The sequence below is a fragment of the Chaetura pelagica genome, unplaced genomic scaffold (assembly GCF_000747805.2).
Source record: "Chaetura pelagica isolate M959 unplaced genomic scaffold, ChaPel_1.0 scaffold193, whole genome shotgun sequence".
Lineage (NCBI taxonomy): Eukaryota > Metazoa > Chordata > Aves > Apodiformes > Apodidae > Chaetura > Chaetura pelagica.
Genome location: NW_009952562.1, coordinates 411572 through 429919, shown reverse-complemented (window position 1 = coordinate 429919; position 18348 = coordinate 411572). Strand labels below are relative to the sequence as shown.

At 45.3% G+C, this 18348-nt stretch overlaps 1 protein-coding gene across 1 annotated transcript in view; it reads left to right on the top strand.

Annotated features, from left to right (window-relative positions):
- MYO1C (myosin IC) overlaps positions 1-17463 on the top strand; it is a 28346-nt gene extending 10883 nt beyond the window's left edge. Inside the window, exons 5-33 of the mRNA XM_009993295.1 lie at positions 1299-1497; positions 2311-2391; positions 3165-3344; positions 3534-3632; positions 3851-3964; positions 4494-4565; positions 4827-4946; positions 5158-5240; positions 5819-5924; positions 6299-6379; positions 6750-6841; positions 7057-7151; positions 7347-7393; positions 7670-7750; positions 7932-8037; positions 8552-8669; positions 8894-9007; positions 9190-9266; positions 9432-9500; positions 9861-9945; positions 10149-10308; positions 10941-11024; positions 13339-13432; positions 13541-13596; positions 14034-14169; positions 15319-15389; positions 15821-15918; positions 16175-16274; positions 17225-17463. Coding sequence (XP_009991597.1) covers positions 1299-1497; positions 2311-2391; positions 3165-3344; positions 3534-3632; positions 3851-3964; positions 4494-4565; positions 4827-4946; positions 5158-5240; positions 5819-5924; positions 6299-6379; positions 6750-6841; positions 7057-7151; positions 7347-7393; positions 7670-7750; positions 7932-8037; positions 8552-8669; positions 8894-9007; positions 9190-9266; positions 9432-9500; positions 9861-9945; positions 10149-10308; positions 10941-11024; positions 13339-13432; positions 13541-13596; positions 14034-14169; positions 15319-15389; positions 15821-15918; positions 16175-16274; positions 17225-17251 — 2845 coding nt within the window. The 3' untranslated portion in view covers positions 17252-17463. The remainder of the gene's footprint in view (positions 1-1298; positions 1498-2310; positions 2392-3164; positions 3345-3533; positions 3633-3850; positions 3965-4493; positions 4566-4826; positions 4947-5157; positions 5241-5818; positions 5925-6298; positions 6380-6749; positions 6842-7056; positions 7152-7346; positions 7394-7669; positions 7751-7931; positions 8038-8551; positions 8670-8893; positions 9008-9189; positions 9267-9431; positions 9501-9860; positions 9946-10148; positions 10309-10940; positions 11025-13338; positions 13433-13540; positions 13597-14033; positions 14170-15318; positions 15390-15820; positions 15919-16174; positions 16275-17224) is intronic.
- Positions 17464-18348: the final 885 nt, after the last annotated feature.

Genomic DNA, 18348 nt, shown 5'->3' with positions numbered 1-18348 from the left:
TCAGCTCTTGCACATTGTTGGTGGTGCTTTGGTTCCCTTCAGCCCTGCTGTGCAGGCAGAGACCTGGCTGAGGTGCAGCCACTTCTGCCTCTGATCCTGGCACTCTGAAGGGCTTCTTTGTCCTTATATGAGAATTTTGTGACTCTGGAAAACTTCTGGGACTGTGGCTGCCTTTTTATTTGTGTGCAGTAGGTACAGGACTGAGCATGATGTCAATGCTCAGGTGTAACATGAAGTGCTAAGCAGATATGCTAAATTCCTGTATGTGCTACACAAAATTACTTAAAACACAGAGTAGCTGATTATTTCTGAGGCTGTTCTCTTTGTTGTTTTTGCTAGTCCTGTAAGAAACTGTAAAATGTGCAGCTTGTAAGTAAACCCTTGGGAGCTCTGATACCAAGTACCAGTGCTGCTCCAACTGGGAAAACAGTATTTCTTGTTAAATATTTTTATAGTTCCATTAAATCCCATTACATTATTAGATTATTTGTGGATTTAAAAATATTCTGAGGAGCACTGAAATGCTTTGTAGAGCAGCACTCTCTGCTTCTCCTTTTATAGTATTTCAGGTGCCTTTTTTCCTTACTCTAAACTGATTCTAGAAAGCCAAAATACCTCAATATTGCTATTCCAGTGTCAAAACTGTTTCAGGGTAGGCCTGAGCTCTGGGTTCTCTGAGGTGTGTCACAAGCAGCCATTCAAAGAAGAAACGTTATCCCTGTGGGCTTGAAACACAGACTTCCCAGAGTGACCTGTCACATCCTGTCCCATTTATAGCCTGGCAGGGGGTGCAGAGATGGTGTCATCTTTAAGTGAAGTGATTCTGTATGTGGTGTGAGCATCACTGCTGGCTTTCTGCTTGCACTTACAGCTCTGTAAAAGCACCCACCAAAGACATGCAGTCTAGAGGCAGTTCTTAACATTTAAATCAAATTAAATTTACATTTATTCAGCTGTTTTCAAAATACTCCAGAGACAGGATTGAGATGGGAGGAGAAGGACCTGTGGGGTAGGGGTGCAGTTGTGTTGCTAGGGAGCTCATTGGTGTTGCCTTAGCACCAAGTATTAATAGACTTGAGAAGGCCACGGTTGTTATTTTGGTGTGATTATTTCTAATTAATTTCACAGTGTGAGAGTTAACCACAAAAAAGGCGTATATAGAGGTGTCAGCCACTTCCTGTGGCGTCACCAGCCCATGGTCACATCTCTTTGAGGTGTCCCTGCTAGGAGCTCACTGTGGGATAGCTGAGGCACCTCTGCCCTGCACACACCCATGCCTGGCTGTCCTTGTCCCCCAGCTATGCTATCGCGGACAATTCCTACCGCTCCCTGCGCACGGAGAGGAAGGATCAGTGCATCCTGATCTCTGGGGAGAGCGGGGCTGGCAAGACAGAGGCCACCAAGAAGATCCTGCAGTACTACGCTGTGACCTGCCCGGCCAGCCACCAGGTGGAGACCGTGAAGGATCGCCTGCTACAGTCCAACCCCGTCCTGGAGGTAACTGCTGAGCCTGCAGCAGGGAGCCCTGCCTTGGAGTCACAGCAGCGCTCACAGCTGGACCCCGCTGGGCTGAGCGGGGTGTGCGGAGCTGTTGATGTGTCCTGGGAACGCTGCTTCACAGCACGTGGGCAGAGCCTTTGTGGTGCTCTCAGGGGAATCCCGGCCTGCTTCCAAGCCTGAGGAATGGCCCTTTGCTGCAGAGCTCACCTGGCCCTTTCCAGTCCACCAGGAGCAATCCTGGAGCAGCCGGGCTGCGGGGAGGGAGACGTTGGGTGTGGGAAGGGTTCTGGTGCACTGCACAACTTTGCCAGGCCAAAGCAGACACGTCCACAGCCTTGCTCTCTGATAGATGCCTCTAGATGCATTTTCTAGTACTGTGGTGTCCTCTAGTGTCCAGTCCTGAGCTGCGTTTGCAGGGCCAGGTGCCCCCCCCCGAGAGGGGACAGCCTGGCAGGCTGTTGGGACAGTGCCTGCTGGGCTGTGGTGGCTGCAAGCAGATAGCTGTGATGAGAGGAAGCTTTGAAAAGACTGTCAGCCATGGCATGTGTTGTCAGCAGAGAGCTGGCATTCAAATGAACTTCCTGGGGGGTAGAATTGTTTCCAGAGGCATGTTCCCTCTGCAGTGCCTGCTCTGGCTGCAAAGATCAGCATCAGAATTTGGGCAGGAATCTCTTTCCTCCTTGGTTTCCCTTGCAAAAAGGACAAACCTGGGCTATAATGGCTGTAAATGCACAACTGGCAGCCTTGCCAGTGTTTATTTATAAACTTATTTGATGCTTACTTGTTTTTCTCTCCTAATTTTCATTTCAGGCCTTTGGAAATGCAAAAACTCTTCGGAATGACAACTCCAGTCGATTTGGGAAATACATGGATGTGCAGTTTGATTACAGGGTAACTTAAAGACTCTTTTATACTCCAGAACTGGTCCCAGTCATAGCAGGTCTCTGTTGCATGTGCTTTCTTGTGCTGTTGTGTGTGTGGAGCAATTGTTTTGCATTCCCTTGATGATGACATAAGCAGAGTCTATGGGAGCAAAGTTTGGTTCCAGAGGATTTTATAGAACACGCTTCCCTTTCTTTCTTCCCTCATCTCTCTATAAAAGGAGGCAGACCAAATCCTCATAATTCTAGGGTATATGTGCACCATGCAAGTGGATAGTCCCAAACTAAATCCACACAAACCAGCTGTGATCTGAAGATAATCTCTGTCCTGTGTAACTTTGATAATGTTTGTTTTGATTCTGATCCAGAATGCACCACACTGGGAAGATTAACATAGTATAGAACTGAGTAGTTGGGAATACTGCAGTGGTTTAAATGTCTCAGTATGTAATTCCTCCACAGTCAGAGTTTTGTTGCTTTTCCTTTGTGTTGAATTCCTTCTGAGAAGGAATTGTACAGATCCCCTTCAGGATGTGCTGTAGCCATGATCTGTATAATTGCACGTTGTTATCACTTGGTAGCTCATTTTGTATACACTTCAAAACTGAAATTGCCACTCTGTTCTAGCTGAAACAGATATTGACACAAAACGATGATGATTTTTCTTTCTGTCTGACAAGGCTGTCATCTTGTATCCTGTTTGTCTTTGAGCAGACCACCAAGAAGTACTAATATTTTCCTCTATGTTGCTGAACTATTTCACTGTATCTGGTTTGATTTTAGGGGGCTCCTGTTGGGGGCCACATCTTGAACTACCTCCTGGAGAAATCCCGAGTTGTGCACCAGAATCATGGGGAGAGGAACTTCCACATTTTCTACCAACTGCTAGAAGGAGGGGAGGAGGACTTACTGCGGAGGCTGGGCCTCGAGAAAAGCCCACAACAGTATCACTATTTAGTAAAGGTGTGCATTAATTAATGAGTTTTATAATATTTTTATTTTATGAAACCAGTATATTCTCCGTTGACTTTAGTTTCCTCCCCTCATTTAAAAAATAACAGTGATGACTGCTATGAAAAGAAACATGGCAGAAGTGCATCAAGCATGAGTTAATTTCTGTTTGACAATGAATTATGTCAACTGTCTTTTTAGGGTCATTGTGCAAGAGTCAGTTCCATAAATGATAAAAATGATTGGAAGATCGTGCGACGAGCCCTGTCCATCATAAGCTTCAATGACAGCGAGGTGGAGGTAAGACATGTTTAGCAGCACAGCTGAGTTTGCCACTTTTAAGGAATTTTTCTGCTTTGATTTATTCTTTCTGACCAAGGGCAGCCTTCAGAATGAATGTATTCTCTGCAAAATTCCTGGAAAAAAACCCAAAACATTCTTATAAAATGTTAATTGACACAAGAATTTCACTGTCTTTGTTTCATCATTTTGGTTTCTGCCTGTTGCTTCCATCCTAGGATCTGCTGAGCATCGTGGCCAGTGTCCTGCACCTGGGCAATGTGCAGTTTGCTGCTGATGAGCAAGGGAATGCCCAGGTCACTACAGAGAATCAGATTAAATACCTGGCTAGGGTGAGTATCACCACTTAGAGATACATCACAGGTAAATCAGAGAGTTTCCTTAATTTGAACTTGGTACCATTGTGCCATTTTAGAATATGATTCAGAAGCTTTAATAAATTAATTTGACCTAGATAAAAATGCAAATATTAACATCAGAACCCTTTCAGTGACAACTCCTCTATTTACCTCTTGATCCACCACTGACTTGAGGTTTTCACCTTCACCTTCAGACAGTGGGACACGAATAGACCTACTCTGAGGAAGAGTTTTAAAGACAGATCTTCAAAGAAAGATCTGGCTTTACTTAGTCAGTTCCTTGTGCCAGAATAAGCAAGCCAACTTATTTGTTAGGTCTTATCACTGCCAGAAGGGAGGTGGTGTGTGGGAGGAGAGGACTGACGTGTCAGTGGGAATGGGAAAATAAAGGGCTGTTTCACTTGACATTTTTGAGGACCAGCTTTTCTGTTCTCTTCATATTGTTACTAATAAATTTGATTTACTGCTCTGTAACTTAATTGAATATGCTACTGCTTTGCAGCTTCTAGCAGTTGAAGGCTCTGTTCTTCGAGATGCATTGACCCACAAGAAGATCATAGCAAAAGGGGAAGAGGTAAGAACAGGGAGTGGGGCCCTGGGAGGCACATGGGGCTGAATCAAGGTGGTGACAGACACTCTCAGCACAATAACCAGGCTATTGTGTCGCCAGTGCAGGAGCCCACAGCCCAGCACTGACCTGCCTGTACAGCCACAGTGCTGTGAGCTGAGCCCAGGCAAAGTGTTGTTGAATGGCTGTTAATGAACAATGAACTGGGGAAATGGAATTCCTCCCTGGAATGGCTGTTGAGTGGCTGTTCTTTCCTGCTGCACACAGCTGATCAGCCCTCTGAACCTGGAGCAGGCAGCCTATGCCAGGGACGCGCTTGCCAAAGCGATATACGGACGCACCTTCTCCTGGCTGGTGAACAAGGTGAACAAGTCTCTTGCTTACAAGGTAAGTGAACCTTTTGTTTGCTGATACCCAACCAAGTGTGAAAGGAAGTTCCAAATACTTTCACTGCAAAGAAGTGGTAACCCCCATGCTGGACAGTGATTTCTAAGTTAAGAAGAGGTTTAGAACTAAACATGTAACTAAATGGGTAAGACTCTGTGAAGGATAGTAGCTGTGACCACACACCAACCTTTATTTTCTTTTCCTATTGCAGGAAGGAGAGTTTCCAGGCTGGAGGAGTACAACAGTTCTAGGATTGCTTGATATCTATGGGTTTGAGGTTTTCCAGCACAACAGGTTTGTTCCAGGCAGTGTCTGAGTTTTGAGTAAACTCTGCATGACTTCATTCATGGTAGTGTTTTCTCTCTGTTGTGAAATAAGACATTACTCCATTCTCCTAGTAAGAGAGAGATGACATTTAAACTTCAGTAAATCAGTTGAATAACTGATAATCACAGGGCTTCTAACACTTGGGGCATCCAGCTGATATTTAGCATTTACAGCTGTTTATGTTCCTGGTATTTCAGAGAGATTGTTGAGGAAAGAACAACTCTAAAATGGAGTGTGTGACTGTGCTAGAGTCTGGGACCTGACTGGCAGACAGCAATGAACTGAGACTCTCAGATTTGCCCTTCTTAAAAGTTTTTGTGTTCCTCTGTGTTCCACCCTTTATGTCCATTTTTCCCTCCCAGAACTTTTGTGAGAGTCACTAAACTTATTAAAGTTGTAACTTCAGTAACTAAGCATTTCACTAAATCTGGTCTGTTTCTCTTGATTTACACAGAAATCTATTTGTGCTGCTGCCCACTGACTGTAGCTTCTTTTACTTGTGGTACAGTGTTAGTGATTATTTTCCTGTTTTTTTTTTTTTTCAGCTTTGAGCAATTCTGTATTAATTATTGTAATGAGAAGTTGCAGCAGCTCTTCATAGAGCTCACCTTAAAGTCAGAGCAGGAGGAGTACGAGTCGGAAGGGATAGCGGTAAGAACCAGTCACTTCACTGTCCCCTTTGCAGCCCCTCCTGCAGGCCAGAGGGCAGACCATTAGAGAAGGAGCTGCTAATCATGGTCTGCAAAGTAAATTAATTTAAGAACTTACCTTTTTCCTTTCTTTTTAAAACACTTTGGTAACTCTGTGGTACAGCCAGAAGCTATTAATGCCTTTCCAATGTTTTACTCTGATTTTTAAAAAAAAGCTTTTTAAAGGGAATGTAAGGAAAACAAATTTGAAGAGTAAAAAAGCTTTGTTTCAAGTTTGACAGAAATATTATTTAAATAAGGTGCTGTCTGAAATGTTTTTGGTTTTTTTCCAGTCTAGAAATGTTTTCACCACAGTGTGATTTCTTTTCTTTGTAGTGGGAACCAGTTCAGTATTTCAATAACAAAATCATCTGTGATTTGGTAGAAGAGAAATTCAAAGGCATCATTTCTATTCTGGTGAGTTGGCAACACATTTTTAAATGAATAATCGGGGGCAGGGTAGTGGAAAACAAGGAGAAGGAAACAGTTTGAGCTTCTGTTGGGACTGTTGGAGCAGGCGGGAAGAGCAGTGATACACAGAACAGTGACACCACTAGTAGTCACATTGTATTGCCAATACTATATTGCCTCCATCTGCTGGCAAAGCAGCTGCCAATCCAGGCAGTCTGAAAGGAGGAGAGATTTTGGCTCAATAGTTCTTCACCTATTGAACTAGGAGCTGGTCTGCCTGTGGAAAGGGCAAAGGGTCAAAGTGGGGCAGCAGTAGAGCTGCCTAGTGTGCTGGCAAGCACGGAAGAAATGAACACTAGAATGGGTGTGTTTGTAGGATGAAGAGTGTCTGAGACCTGGGGACGCCACAGATACAACATTCTTGGAGAAACTGGAGGAAACTGTGAAGAACCACCCTCATTTTCTCACGTGAGTGTTCACAGAGCTGAGGTCAGTTACACTGGTAGGATCTCAGCGTGTGACAGAGCCTAGAGCTTCAATTATTGCTGGGTAACATTATACCCCCTGCCCACCTGCTGTGTTCATGTAGTCCCTTTCTGGGGTGAGATAGAATCAGAATTTGAAGTGAACCCCGCCATGAAAGAAATGTTTGCTTCACATGAAGCTTCTTCCCTTTCTCCCAGGCACAAGCTGGCTGACCAGAAGACTCGCAAGTCCCTGGGAAGGGAGGAGTTCCGGCTGCTGCACTACGCCGGGGAGGTCACCTACAGTGTTGCAGGCAAGTGTGGGCATCACCTCTGCTGGCTGTCACTCCTGTCTTCTGCCCTTTGAATTAGAACAGCCTCACTCTAGTAAAGAAAAATCTGGGCATAGAGTACATCCACACATCATTGGATTAACCAGATGAATTTCCCATCTCCAATTCCTGCCTTCCTGTGGTGGTGACAGCCTGAGACCTTTCTTTTTCTTCCAGGTTTTCTAGATAAAAACAATGACCTTCTCTTTCGGAACCTGAAGGAGGTGAGTGTGGATAAAGGGTGTTTCCAATACTTAGCAGAATAAGGAGCTGGGTTTAAAAAAGGATGGCACCTGAAGGAAAAGATTCCCTAGACCCTGCCTGGAGATTGTCCCCCCATGGGGCTGCACTATGAAAAGATAAAATGAGGTGCCCAAAGTTCATTTTATTATTAAAAAGCAAAACAAAAACCCCCAAACAGAAAGTTTTGTCCCATGTTTCTCTGATAGATCTCTGGGGAATACTCTGTACTTTATCTCTGAAAATGTCTCTCTCTGCAGACCATGTGCAACTCTGAGAACCCCATCATAAATCAGTGCTTTGACAGGACTGAGCTGACAGACAAAAAGAGACCTGAAACGGTAAGAGCAGCAGAGCTGGCTGGGGGTGGGACTGTTCCTCTTGCTTCAGACGTGTCCTGTCAACATAGTAATTGAGTGTAAGCCTTGTACATGCAAAGCTGAGAGCCTGAGGTTTGTTCTGCAGTCTCAAGTATTAGGTACAGCCCTCCCTTCATACAGAGTTTTCTTTCTTCTCTCCTAGGCAGCAACTCAGTTTAAAAACAGCCTCTCCAAGCTCATGGAGATTCTGATGTCCAAAGAACCCTCCTACATTCGTTGCATGAAACCTAACGATGCTAAACAGGCTGGTATGACCCTGGTGACTCTTCCTCTTTTTCTCTGTGACTGCTTATATATAGATCCCTAGATCCCAGGCAGTGGGGCACAGAAAGGAGCTCAAATGAAGTCCTGCCAGTTTTCTTTTCATTTTGAGTCTGCCAGAGCTTCTGGTAGGGAGGTGGGGGCAGTACCAGCAGCAAGGAATGGGCATGGCAACTCTTGGGTGGAGTAAGATCATGTTTAAAATGAAGAATGATTAAAGTACCTAACTTCCTTTTAATGACCTTTATTCCCTCTCTTTTCTTACTCGTGTGTAGACAGAACACCCTAAAGGAGAGCTTTTGGGAACTAAATATAAATGTATCTTAAAAGGAGGGGGGGGAAAGACAGGAGACGCAAAGTCAGTTGTGTGGGACTTGAACCTCGAGGCTGGGTGAGAGGTTAAAAATGTTTAAATAGAATTAAGAAGTGAGCATCCCCCTTCTCCAGCTGGAGGGACAGCTACACATTGATCATGCTTCTCTATTTGCATCCTCTCTCAAGATCGATTTGATGAAGTTCTGATCCGCCACCAAGTGAAATACCTGGGGCTGATGGAGAACCTCCGCGTGCGCAGAGCTGGCTTTGCCTACAGAAGGAAATATGAAGTTTTCCTGCAGAGGTAGGACTGCCCTGGGCTGCTCCCTCCCTGCTGCTCCCTCCCTGCTGCTCCTCCCCTGCTCTCAGTCCCACAGGCTGGGGAGCTGTTCCGAACAGCAGTGACAGCCCTTACACCTGACCGAGTTATTTTCTTGAGGGAGTGAGAATCAAGGCCTCTCCCCCTCCCCATCACCCTGTGGGGACTGCACATCTCTACCTAAGATTTCTTCTGCTGTCACTTTCCAGGTACAAATCCCTGTGTCCAGACACGTGGCCCACTTGGGATGGCCGGCCCCACGATGGGGTGGCTGTGCTGGTGAAGCATCTTGGCTACAAACAGGAAGAATACAAAATGGGACGGTGAGTTCCTCTGTTTTCTTAATTTGAGATGATGAATCATTGGCCGCCCATGTCATTGCTTTTTAAAGAAGGCTTCTCTATCTAATGCGTGAGGAAAAGATTAGAGATCCCAAAGGGGATGCCATGGGCAGGAAGCAAACTCCTGCAGCACGTTAAACATCATTCTGCATTTCTATTTCTAGAACAAAGATTTTTATCCGCTTTCCCAAGACCTTGTTTGCGACGGAAGATGCTCTGGAAGTGAGGAAGCAGAGTCTGGGTGAGTCACGCGCTGCGGGAGCTCCGTGGACAGTCTGCTCTCTGTTTTCTCTCTTATTTTTCAGCTGTTTATTTGGGGAGGGATTTTTGCTTAAAAAGTTGAACCTTTTTGTACCAACATCTGCTTCGTCACCATTTCAAACTGTTGGTTTTCTTGCCATTTCAGCAACAAAAATGCAGGCCACGTGGAGAGGTTTCTACCGTCGAAAGAAATTCCTGCACATGAAACATTCAGGTATGAGAGGAAACTGCAGCACGGTTTGAAGTGGCCATTGTGGCACATCATTGAGTTTGATGTGCAGGAAGGAACATTCCCAAAGCCTTGCTGGAAGTAGAATGGCAGATGTTGGTGTGGTTCCCAGTCCTTCCACCTTTAGTCTGTGAGACTTTGAGCAAGAGAAGCAGACTTAGCTCATGTTCACACAGCACTTCCCATCTGCCCATGTTTTATATTGGCATTCACACATTATATTCCTTCCCATCCTGTTGATTTCTAGAGGGCCTCCCTTGAGCCCTCTTTGTTGCCAGTTTTGTGTGGACTCAATGTTTGGTTGGAAGGAGCTCACCTGATGCAAAATCTGTGTGTTTTTTTTAGCCATTGCAATCCAGTCCTGGTGGCGGGGAACCCTGGGGCGCCGGAAAGCTGCCAAGAGGAAGTGGGCAGTGGAGACTGTCAGGAGGTGGGTGAGGAGGGACCCAGGGCACCACCTGGTACTTGGTTCTTAAACCTAGGTGATAAAAATAAACTTTATCATCACTACGGTATCTGAGGGCTTTTAAATAAATTACATCTCTTCAATAAGGCCCAGAAAATGGTTGGAAGAGACCTCTAAATATCACTAATTTTGATCACTTTATCTGATCAAGTTTTCTTCTTCCTCAGGTTCATTAAAGGGTTTATTTACCGGAACCACCCTCGCTGCCCGGAGAACGAGTATTTCCTGGATCACATCCGCTTCTCCTTCCTGATGAATCTCAAGCGGAATTTACCAAAAAATGTTCTGGACAAATCCTGGCCCACGCCCCCCCCGTCCCTCTGTGAGGTGGGCACAGCTGAGGGCAGCAGAGAGGACCACAGGCCACCCAAGGCCTGAGGGCGCCAGCCAGGTTCTGGCTTGCTCAAGTTCTACGTTTCCTTAGCATCTCCACTAGTAGGATGAATTTAGGCACCACCACGTGGGTGTAACTAGCATCTCTAAAATCATTAGAGCTGCAGCGTTCCTGAGAGTGTGGAGCTGCTGCAACACTTATTCTGCTGGTTTTTTAATCCATTTCTGAAATCCTTCCCTTTTTCTCTCAACAAATGAAGTTCCCTCTGGCCAGTTAAATGGGCTGCAATGCCTTTGTGATTGCCTGTGAAGAACATCTTAAAGTTCTTCTATTGCCATTATTATTCTGCATCTGGCAGAACTGGGTTTGAATCTGATCAAAGCAAAATATTGCAGAAAGTCCCAATTACCTTATCCAAGGCCCGAGTTTGTTTGGATTGCAGGTACAGCTGGAAGCAAGGGCAGGCACAGCAGTGTGGAGTGCTCTGGTGTTCATTCTCCTTCCTAAAGCAGCTGGAGAATGTTGCAGGGCAAACTCTCTTAGGAGGGTGAAAAATAAACTTCCTTAGATGATTTTGTCAGTAATTTTGAGCCATTTTCCATGTACTGTGCAATTTCTTCTCCAGGCCTCCCAGCTCCTGCGCCAGCTTTGCATGCAGAACATGGTCTGGACCTACTGCAAGAGGATCAGCCCTGAGTGGAAGCAGCAGGTAGGAAAGAAACTTTATTTCACAGACTGCAGAGCAGGAGGGGGTTTCAGCATGATCACTGTGCGGAAGGGGAGGGCCAGGGGCCCTGCTGCAAGGGTGGGGGGAAGAGCTCCTGAGTCACTGCCTTTCTCCAGGGCTGCTTAACAAGTTCCACAAGAACATTCAGATTTTTTTTAGGTTCGAGACAAAATACTAGAAGACTAGAATGTGCATTAAAGCCAATTCTGTACATATTTCAACGCACACTGTGTAAACAGTGTTGTATATACATCATTCTATATTTTTTTATATATGTGATATTGTTATAGGTAAGGTATAATTATAATATTACATATATATAAATTAATATATTAATAATATATAATAGTATATTATTATATTATCTTCCATGTACTGTGCAATTTCTTCTCCAGGCCTCCCAGCTCCTGCGCCAGCTTTGCATGCAGAACATGGTCTGGACCTACTGCAAGAGGATCAGCCCTGAGTGGAAGCAGCAGGTAGGAAAGAAACTTTATTTCACAGACTGCAGAGCAGGAGGGGGTTTCAGCATGATCACTGTGCGGAAGGGGAGGGCCAGGGGCCCTGCTGCAAGGGTGGGGGGAAGAGCTCCTGAGTCACTGCCTTTCTCCAGGGCTGCTTAACAAGTTCCACAAGAACATTCAGATTTTTTTTAGGTTCGAGACAAAATACTAGAAGACTAGAATGTGCATTAAAGCCAATTCTGTACATATTTCAACGCACACTGTGTAAACAGTGTTGTATATACATCATTCTATATTTTTTTATATATGTGATATTGTTATAGGTAAGGTATAATTATAATATTACCTATATATAAATTAATATATTAATAATATATAATAGTATATTATTATATTATCTGTATAACTTCTATACTGAGAGGCCCCATTATTTTTCTTATGGAAGACAAAGATGCCAGAAGCTGCCTTGTGCTGGCTGTACCATACAGAGAGTAAGAATTCTGCAGACACAAAACTAGTCATTTTCCAAACAGAGAAGTCACATGAACACTTACAGCTGCTATTGTAGCTAAAAAGAATTAAAATGGTACTGAGATTTGATTCATCATAGTCATGGTAAGGTGGTGTGGGGATTTTTTAATTATTAACAACTGGCTCAGTAAAGGGACATAACAAGAGCTGTGCACACTGCACAGTCAGATGGAACAGTCCTAGGTGCCTTTAAGCTCTTTTCCTGCCCAGTGCATCCCACTGCTGGGGGCCAGCAGGTATTTAGCACATGTAATGAAATGCTGGAGATTAGTTAGTGGCTGAGCCTGTGATTAAGGACACAGGATTAATTCCAGCCATTACTGAGCTGGAGGTGGAAACTCAGCAGAGCACTTTCTTTTCCCCAGCAAACCAGACTCACTAATAAATAGCTATTAATCTTTTATCCACCTGGAAACCATCTCAGGTACTTTATACATGTAACAACACCCAAAACGTGTGTGCCCTAATAAAGCAAAGGGGCTTCTCCTGCTTCCTTGACTGGTTTTGTTCTTACCCTGAGGAAACGCACCAGGGAGCTGAGCACAGGAGGTACTTAGAGTGAGGGTGACAGGAGCATTGCCCCTGCCAGGGGGACCAAAGGTTTCTGGTGACTCAACACCCAGCAGGAACACCAGGGCAGTGTGGCAGCAGCTGGAGTTGTGCTGTTTGTCAGAGGATAAGGCAGGGAATACTGAGTGCATCAGGGAGCTGCAGTGAGTCTGGTAAATGGTGCTAATAAGGCTGTAACTTTTCTTTCTGTCAGTACTTCAGGCAAGGATGTTGACCAGATGAAAAGGCTTTGGGGGGAGGCAATAATCTGAACCATGAAAAAGCCACATGGGGATATGAGGTAGGGCAGGAGAACCAACTGTTCAGCTGGAGGAGGAAGAGGGTGAGAGAAATGCTGCAGTGGGAGAATTCTGACTTTTTAAAACATGGGAACTGTCAAAAGCCAGAGGCTGGATGCCATGTCCAGATAAATTCAAACCTGAAATATGATGCACACTTGAGATTGAAGGAGGGGAAAAAAAGGAACTTCTTTTCTACCCTAAAGATAGGGCAGCTGTTGAAAATGTAAGGGATGTGTGGAATGTTTTGGGTAATTTTGTGACTAGTATGAGTCAGAAGGTCAGAACTAGGTGGTGACTGCTAAAAAGACAAAAAGGGAACACCTCTTTTAAGACAAAATTATATTTTTATTAAGGAGAATAAGAATTTATTTATTAAATAACATTAACAATAGATTATAATAATAATTTATTAAGAACACTTAAACAAGAATGTATGTTTTGTCCTTGCAGTTGGAACAAAAAGTAATTGCCAGTGAGATTTTTAAGGGTAAAAAAGACAATTACCCTCAGAGTGTTCCTAGACTCTTCATCAACACTCGACTTGGTGAGTAGGGGCTGCAAAGTTTAACAGGGGGAGGGAAGGGGGGGACAAATCTTCTCTTTTCTTGCTAGAAAATTCTTCCTGACCCCCACCTCTTCGGTTTTAATATAGGTAATGAAGAGATAAATGCTAAAGTCCTTCACGCTTTAGAAAATGAAGCAATTAAGGTGAGATATGTGTCCTAATACTTGTGTTAAGCTTCTAGAGTTATTCAGCAAAGCATCAGATCAGATTTCTGAAGAAATTACAGCAAGTTTTGTGTTATCTTAAGCTTGTAATACCTTAAGAGGTGGTCTGTGGGAAGACCTGATGGCTCAGAAATATGATCTGGAGATTTGGGCAAGTTTAATTATGTCAGTTAAGAACTGGAAGGGTTGCAGCTGGCAGGGCTGGGGAGGAGAAACCTGCACAGATTGAAACTAAACCTGGACTTTCCAGGCCTAGAGCAGCTGAGGTCAGAGAGTGACTGTTCAGAGCTGCTCTGGGGCAGCAGGGGAGGCTGGGGCAGAACTGAGTCTATTGTCTGCATTCCCAGCCTGCCACCCACTGCAGGCTCTCCAGGCTGCACACAAAGCATGTTTAGCTCTGCTAACCCTGGTTTCAGTATGCAGTTCCTGTCATCAAGTACGACCGGAAGGGATACAAAGCGCGGGCGCGGCAGCTGCTGCTGACCCAGGAGGCCGTGGTCATCGTGGAGGAGGCCAAGATCAAGCAGCGCATTGAGCACGGCAACCTGACAGGTGGGGTGTCCCCTGCTGCACTGAGAGTAGCAACAAAATAACCAGCTGGTCTTTGTCCTGGACAAGAATGGAAGTACCTGATATCAAAGAGCTTAGTTAAATCTGTAATAGCATGAGGGTTTTTTTTCTAAAACCAAGCTGCAAACATCACCAAAATTACTCAATTCATCTCCCCCAGGTTGTTTCCCAGTTGTCCATCTCTACCCCAGGGGAAATTAACCATTATTGCACAGCAGCTGCTTGGCCTCTGCTGGGTATTTGAGACAGATTTGATGGCTTGAGAGGGGAACTTGGACAGAGAAAACTGCTCAGGCTGCTGCGCAGCAGTTGTTACTTGGCTGTGTATGAAAACTCTCCCATAGCCACCTCAGCCATGGGCTTGGGGTTCTGTGACTCCCCTAAGATGCTGTTATGGCAGAGATGTGTGTTTATCCATCACCTTAACTACCCCCCAACCCCTTGGAGAGGACTTTTTTTCATTGAGCAAACATGAGCAGCCCAGGGCAGAGGCTGAGCCTCTTGCTTACTGTGTGGCCAGAGGGCACAGCTGGCGGGACAGAAATGCTGACCTGGGAGCCCAAGTGGGGCACAGTGCAGCAGCTCAGTACAAGAGCACCAGCAAGGGGCTGGGCTCAGCCTGGCTGCAGGGCAGGCACTGATCACTGTTCAGAGCCAAGCTCCTACAGCAGCTCTAGCCTTTTTTACCCAGTGTGGGCACTGGGGGGAAGAAAGCAGCAACCCCCTTGTTCCAGCTGTCCTTAGTACCCCAGTAACACCAGGGCTAGTGTGAAACATCTGCCCTGGGGCTGCTGAAAAGTAACATTTTGGTCATTTGGTCCCTTAAAGTAGCTTTTCAAGTCCCTGAGGCCCCTGACAGGTTGTACACAGGCATTCTTCCTGCTTCTGATGGACAGAGGCATCTAAAAGTTTCTTTTCCAACTTAAAGGAGCAGAGTTAGAAGCTGACTGTCTGTCACCTTGTGGTCTCTCCAGCCCCTCTGCTGCCACAGTATCACAGTGCTGCAGTGCAGCTGCTCAGCTGTCAGGTGTCCTGGTGTGGGAGCAGCAGTTGCTGCATTCCTGGGGAGGTTCTGGACACACAGGAATCCCCATGGAGCCCTTGGGTGTCAAGCGTCCTTCTCTGTTGCAGGCATCTCTGTCAGCAGCCTGAGTGATAACCTGTTTGTGCTGCACGTGCGCTGTGAGGACAACAAACAGAAGGTACTGGGACTCCTCCAGCATTTCTCCAACCTCCTCTAAAAACAGTTTTGAAGGCACAAAGAGCAGAAGATCCACCTGGGGGTGTGGGTGGAGCACATAGTGCCATGTATGGGTGAGCACCCCCCTGTCTGTAACTTACGTTGTGCCAGCCCTTGGTAGTAGCATTTCACTTACCTGTGCTAGTGCTCAGAGGTGGGGCTGAGCTGTCCTTCACCCCCATTACTGATACTTGTAAATAAATTCACTGCTGTAGCTACAGCATCACCCACAGCAGAGGCCCCAGAGATCACCACCAACCCTGGCATGTTTGGAGAAGTGTTTTTCCATGCTAACCTGTGGAGATAGTTCTGTCTCTGTTAATGACAGCAGGATCATTTGGGCACAGACACTGCAAAGCCACTGCCATGAACATTGTCTCTTCTCCCTCCCAGGGGGATGTTGTGCTTCAGAGTGACCACGTGATTGAGACCCTCACCAAAACAGCCATGCAGGCAGACAAGGTCAACAACGTCAACATCAACCAGGGCAGGTAAGTGAGGACAAGCCCCTCTAACAGCTGCCTTGCTTTTCATGTTGGTTCTAAAGAGGGCTCTGCTTCAGCATTAGAGGGCTAAAGAAACACCTTGCATGACAGAAAAATGTACCTTAACTGAGGCTCCAGCACAACAAGCAGCTCCACTGGAGCCCAGTGTCAATACAAAGCAGCCACTTAGACAGGAAAAGGGTGACACCAAACTAGGGAGAGGTCACATATACTGATCAGATCTGTTCTTACCTCTTTGCAGCATAAAGTTCACAGTTGGGCAAGGCAAAGAAGGCATCATTGACTTCATATCAGGATCAGAACTGCTCATAGCCAAAGCTAAGAATGGTCACCTAACAGTGGTGAGTACAGACAGGGCTGGTGGGAAACACGTTCATTTCCAGGGGATCCAAACCCACATTTTGGCATCAAGCCTCAGCTGCAGCAGATGGACACACCCCCCAGGCCTGTGCTGCTCCTCCAGCCTTTCCAGAGCTAGAGCTGGGCAGTGTATGCTCCTCCTGCAGTCTCCAGGGACTGTCAGGCTCACTCAGACTCATCACATGATTGTCCAATCAATTATTTTTCTTTCCCTCCCAAAGATTCAGGCTTTAATGCTTTATACTCTGTTGCAAATGCAATTCTAGAAGAAAGACTTTAAAAACACAGGAAGAAAAAAAAAAAATCCTCTTCCCTTCTCAGTGTTCTGCTCTTCCTGCTACTCAGATACAGTCACACACCTGATTTATGCATGGTCAGATTGAAGGTTGTTCAGAAATAACTCCATAACACCCTCAGGCTGCACTTGCCCCCTGCAGAGCTGGGAGCACAGCCCTGCCACAGGATTCCCTGCTCCATGGAATGGCTGCAGGCTGCACAGACAGGACTAACTGTGCAAGCCTCTGGAACCAAGGACCAGGCTGCTTCATGTGTCAGCAGTAAACAGGAAACAAGTTACTTTCTTGGACTATGAAGAAACACATCGTTTTTTCCCCAACAGTCTTTTATAAACCATCCCTAGGAAGTTTGTGTTTTGCTTTTGCCCCTTCTGGGCCACAGAGTCCAACTCTCACCTCAGGACTAGAGGTGTCAGAGCCCCATGGACTCCCTCAGTTAGGAATGATCTGCTTTTGTTTCTGCCCAGACTGGCCAACTTCATCACTTTGGAGTAGAACAAGCCTTATATACTGTGGCACAAGAGCTAAATTCCACAGGCCAGTCCTTGGTGCTCTTTAAAGATATTCAGGAGCTAAAACTGTTGCAGCATCTTTGTTTTCACCACACTCTCTAGCTTGTCTGTCTTCTCCTGCAGGTCGCTCCTCGTTTGAACTCTCGATGATAAAAGGTGCCACCAGGACAGGACCTTTTCCTCCATCAGTCTGACTGCACCCTGTAGCATCAGCTGGACCTTGTTCCCAGCAAACTGCCCCCTCCTTCCTCGCTTTGCTCATTTTGTTTATTGTTACCAAAGACCTGCACTTTCAGAAAAAAACAAAACACCACAAAACACATCTTGCTTTCTTGTCTTAATACGAGAGATCCAGGAGAAAGGCCTTCTCTTCCTTACCTTAGTGGCAAAGGCACAGGTCCAACACCATCTTGGTCAAAACATGGCTCATGAAACCTTCAGCTGGGCTTTGAGGGAGAGGGAGCTCTGAATAGAGCTTCAACCCTGATGGAAATGACCAAAAGTTTGTGCTTGTCATCATTAAAAAGCACAATCAGAAAACAAGTAATTGCTGCTTTGTCAGCCAAATCAATTAAATGCCAAACTTTATATTCAGAAAGAATGTTTTATGAAGAATTTTGCTGTTTTGATGCTTTGTGTTACAATATATTAAAGCCATATTGTGTAAATGAGTAAAACCCTGTAAATATTTTATAGCTGAGTATGAGATGCACTATGAGAAACGGAGTTGACATGGAAGCTTTTATGTTTTAGATTTGGAATTTGTTATTTTTAGTTTATGATTATAAGGTATTAGCCTGAGAAACCCATCATGTAACTTCTTCACTGATCCAGAGACTCTTACCTTTTTTGCAGTCATCTGTCCCATTTCTTGATCTATAGTGATATTTTTATACCATAGATCTTATTCATATCCCTACACCCAAACAAAATGGCAGTAATAAAAACTGCAGAGGCCACCATCTCACTGTGCCACTCTAGGCTGGAATTGAAACCTGTAGTGCTTGGCCACAGGATGTGAACATCAGCTTTCTCTCCCACCTTGTCCCTGGGTGTCACCCCACACAGCTCAAGAGCAGCTCCAGAAAAATATAAATTGCTTTTTCTCTTTTTAGCCAGAACTGGAACATTGAATTCCCACAATAAAGCTCCACAATGTTTCTAGAACTGCCTCTCACTACTGCCTTAAATGGGCAGAGAGGCCCTATCCAGCACTGCTGGCCTTACTGCCCAACTTCTGACAGCTC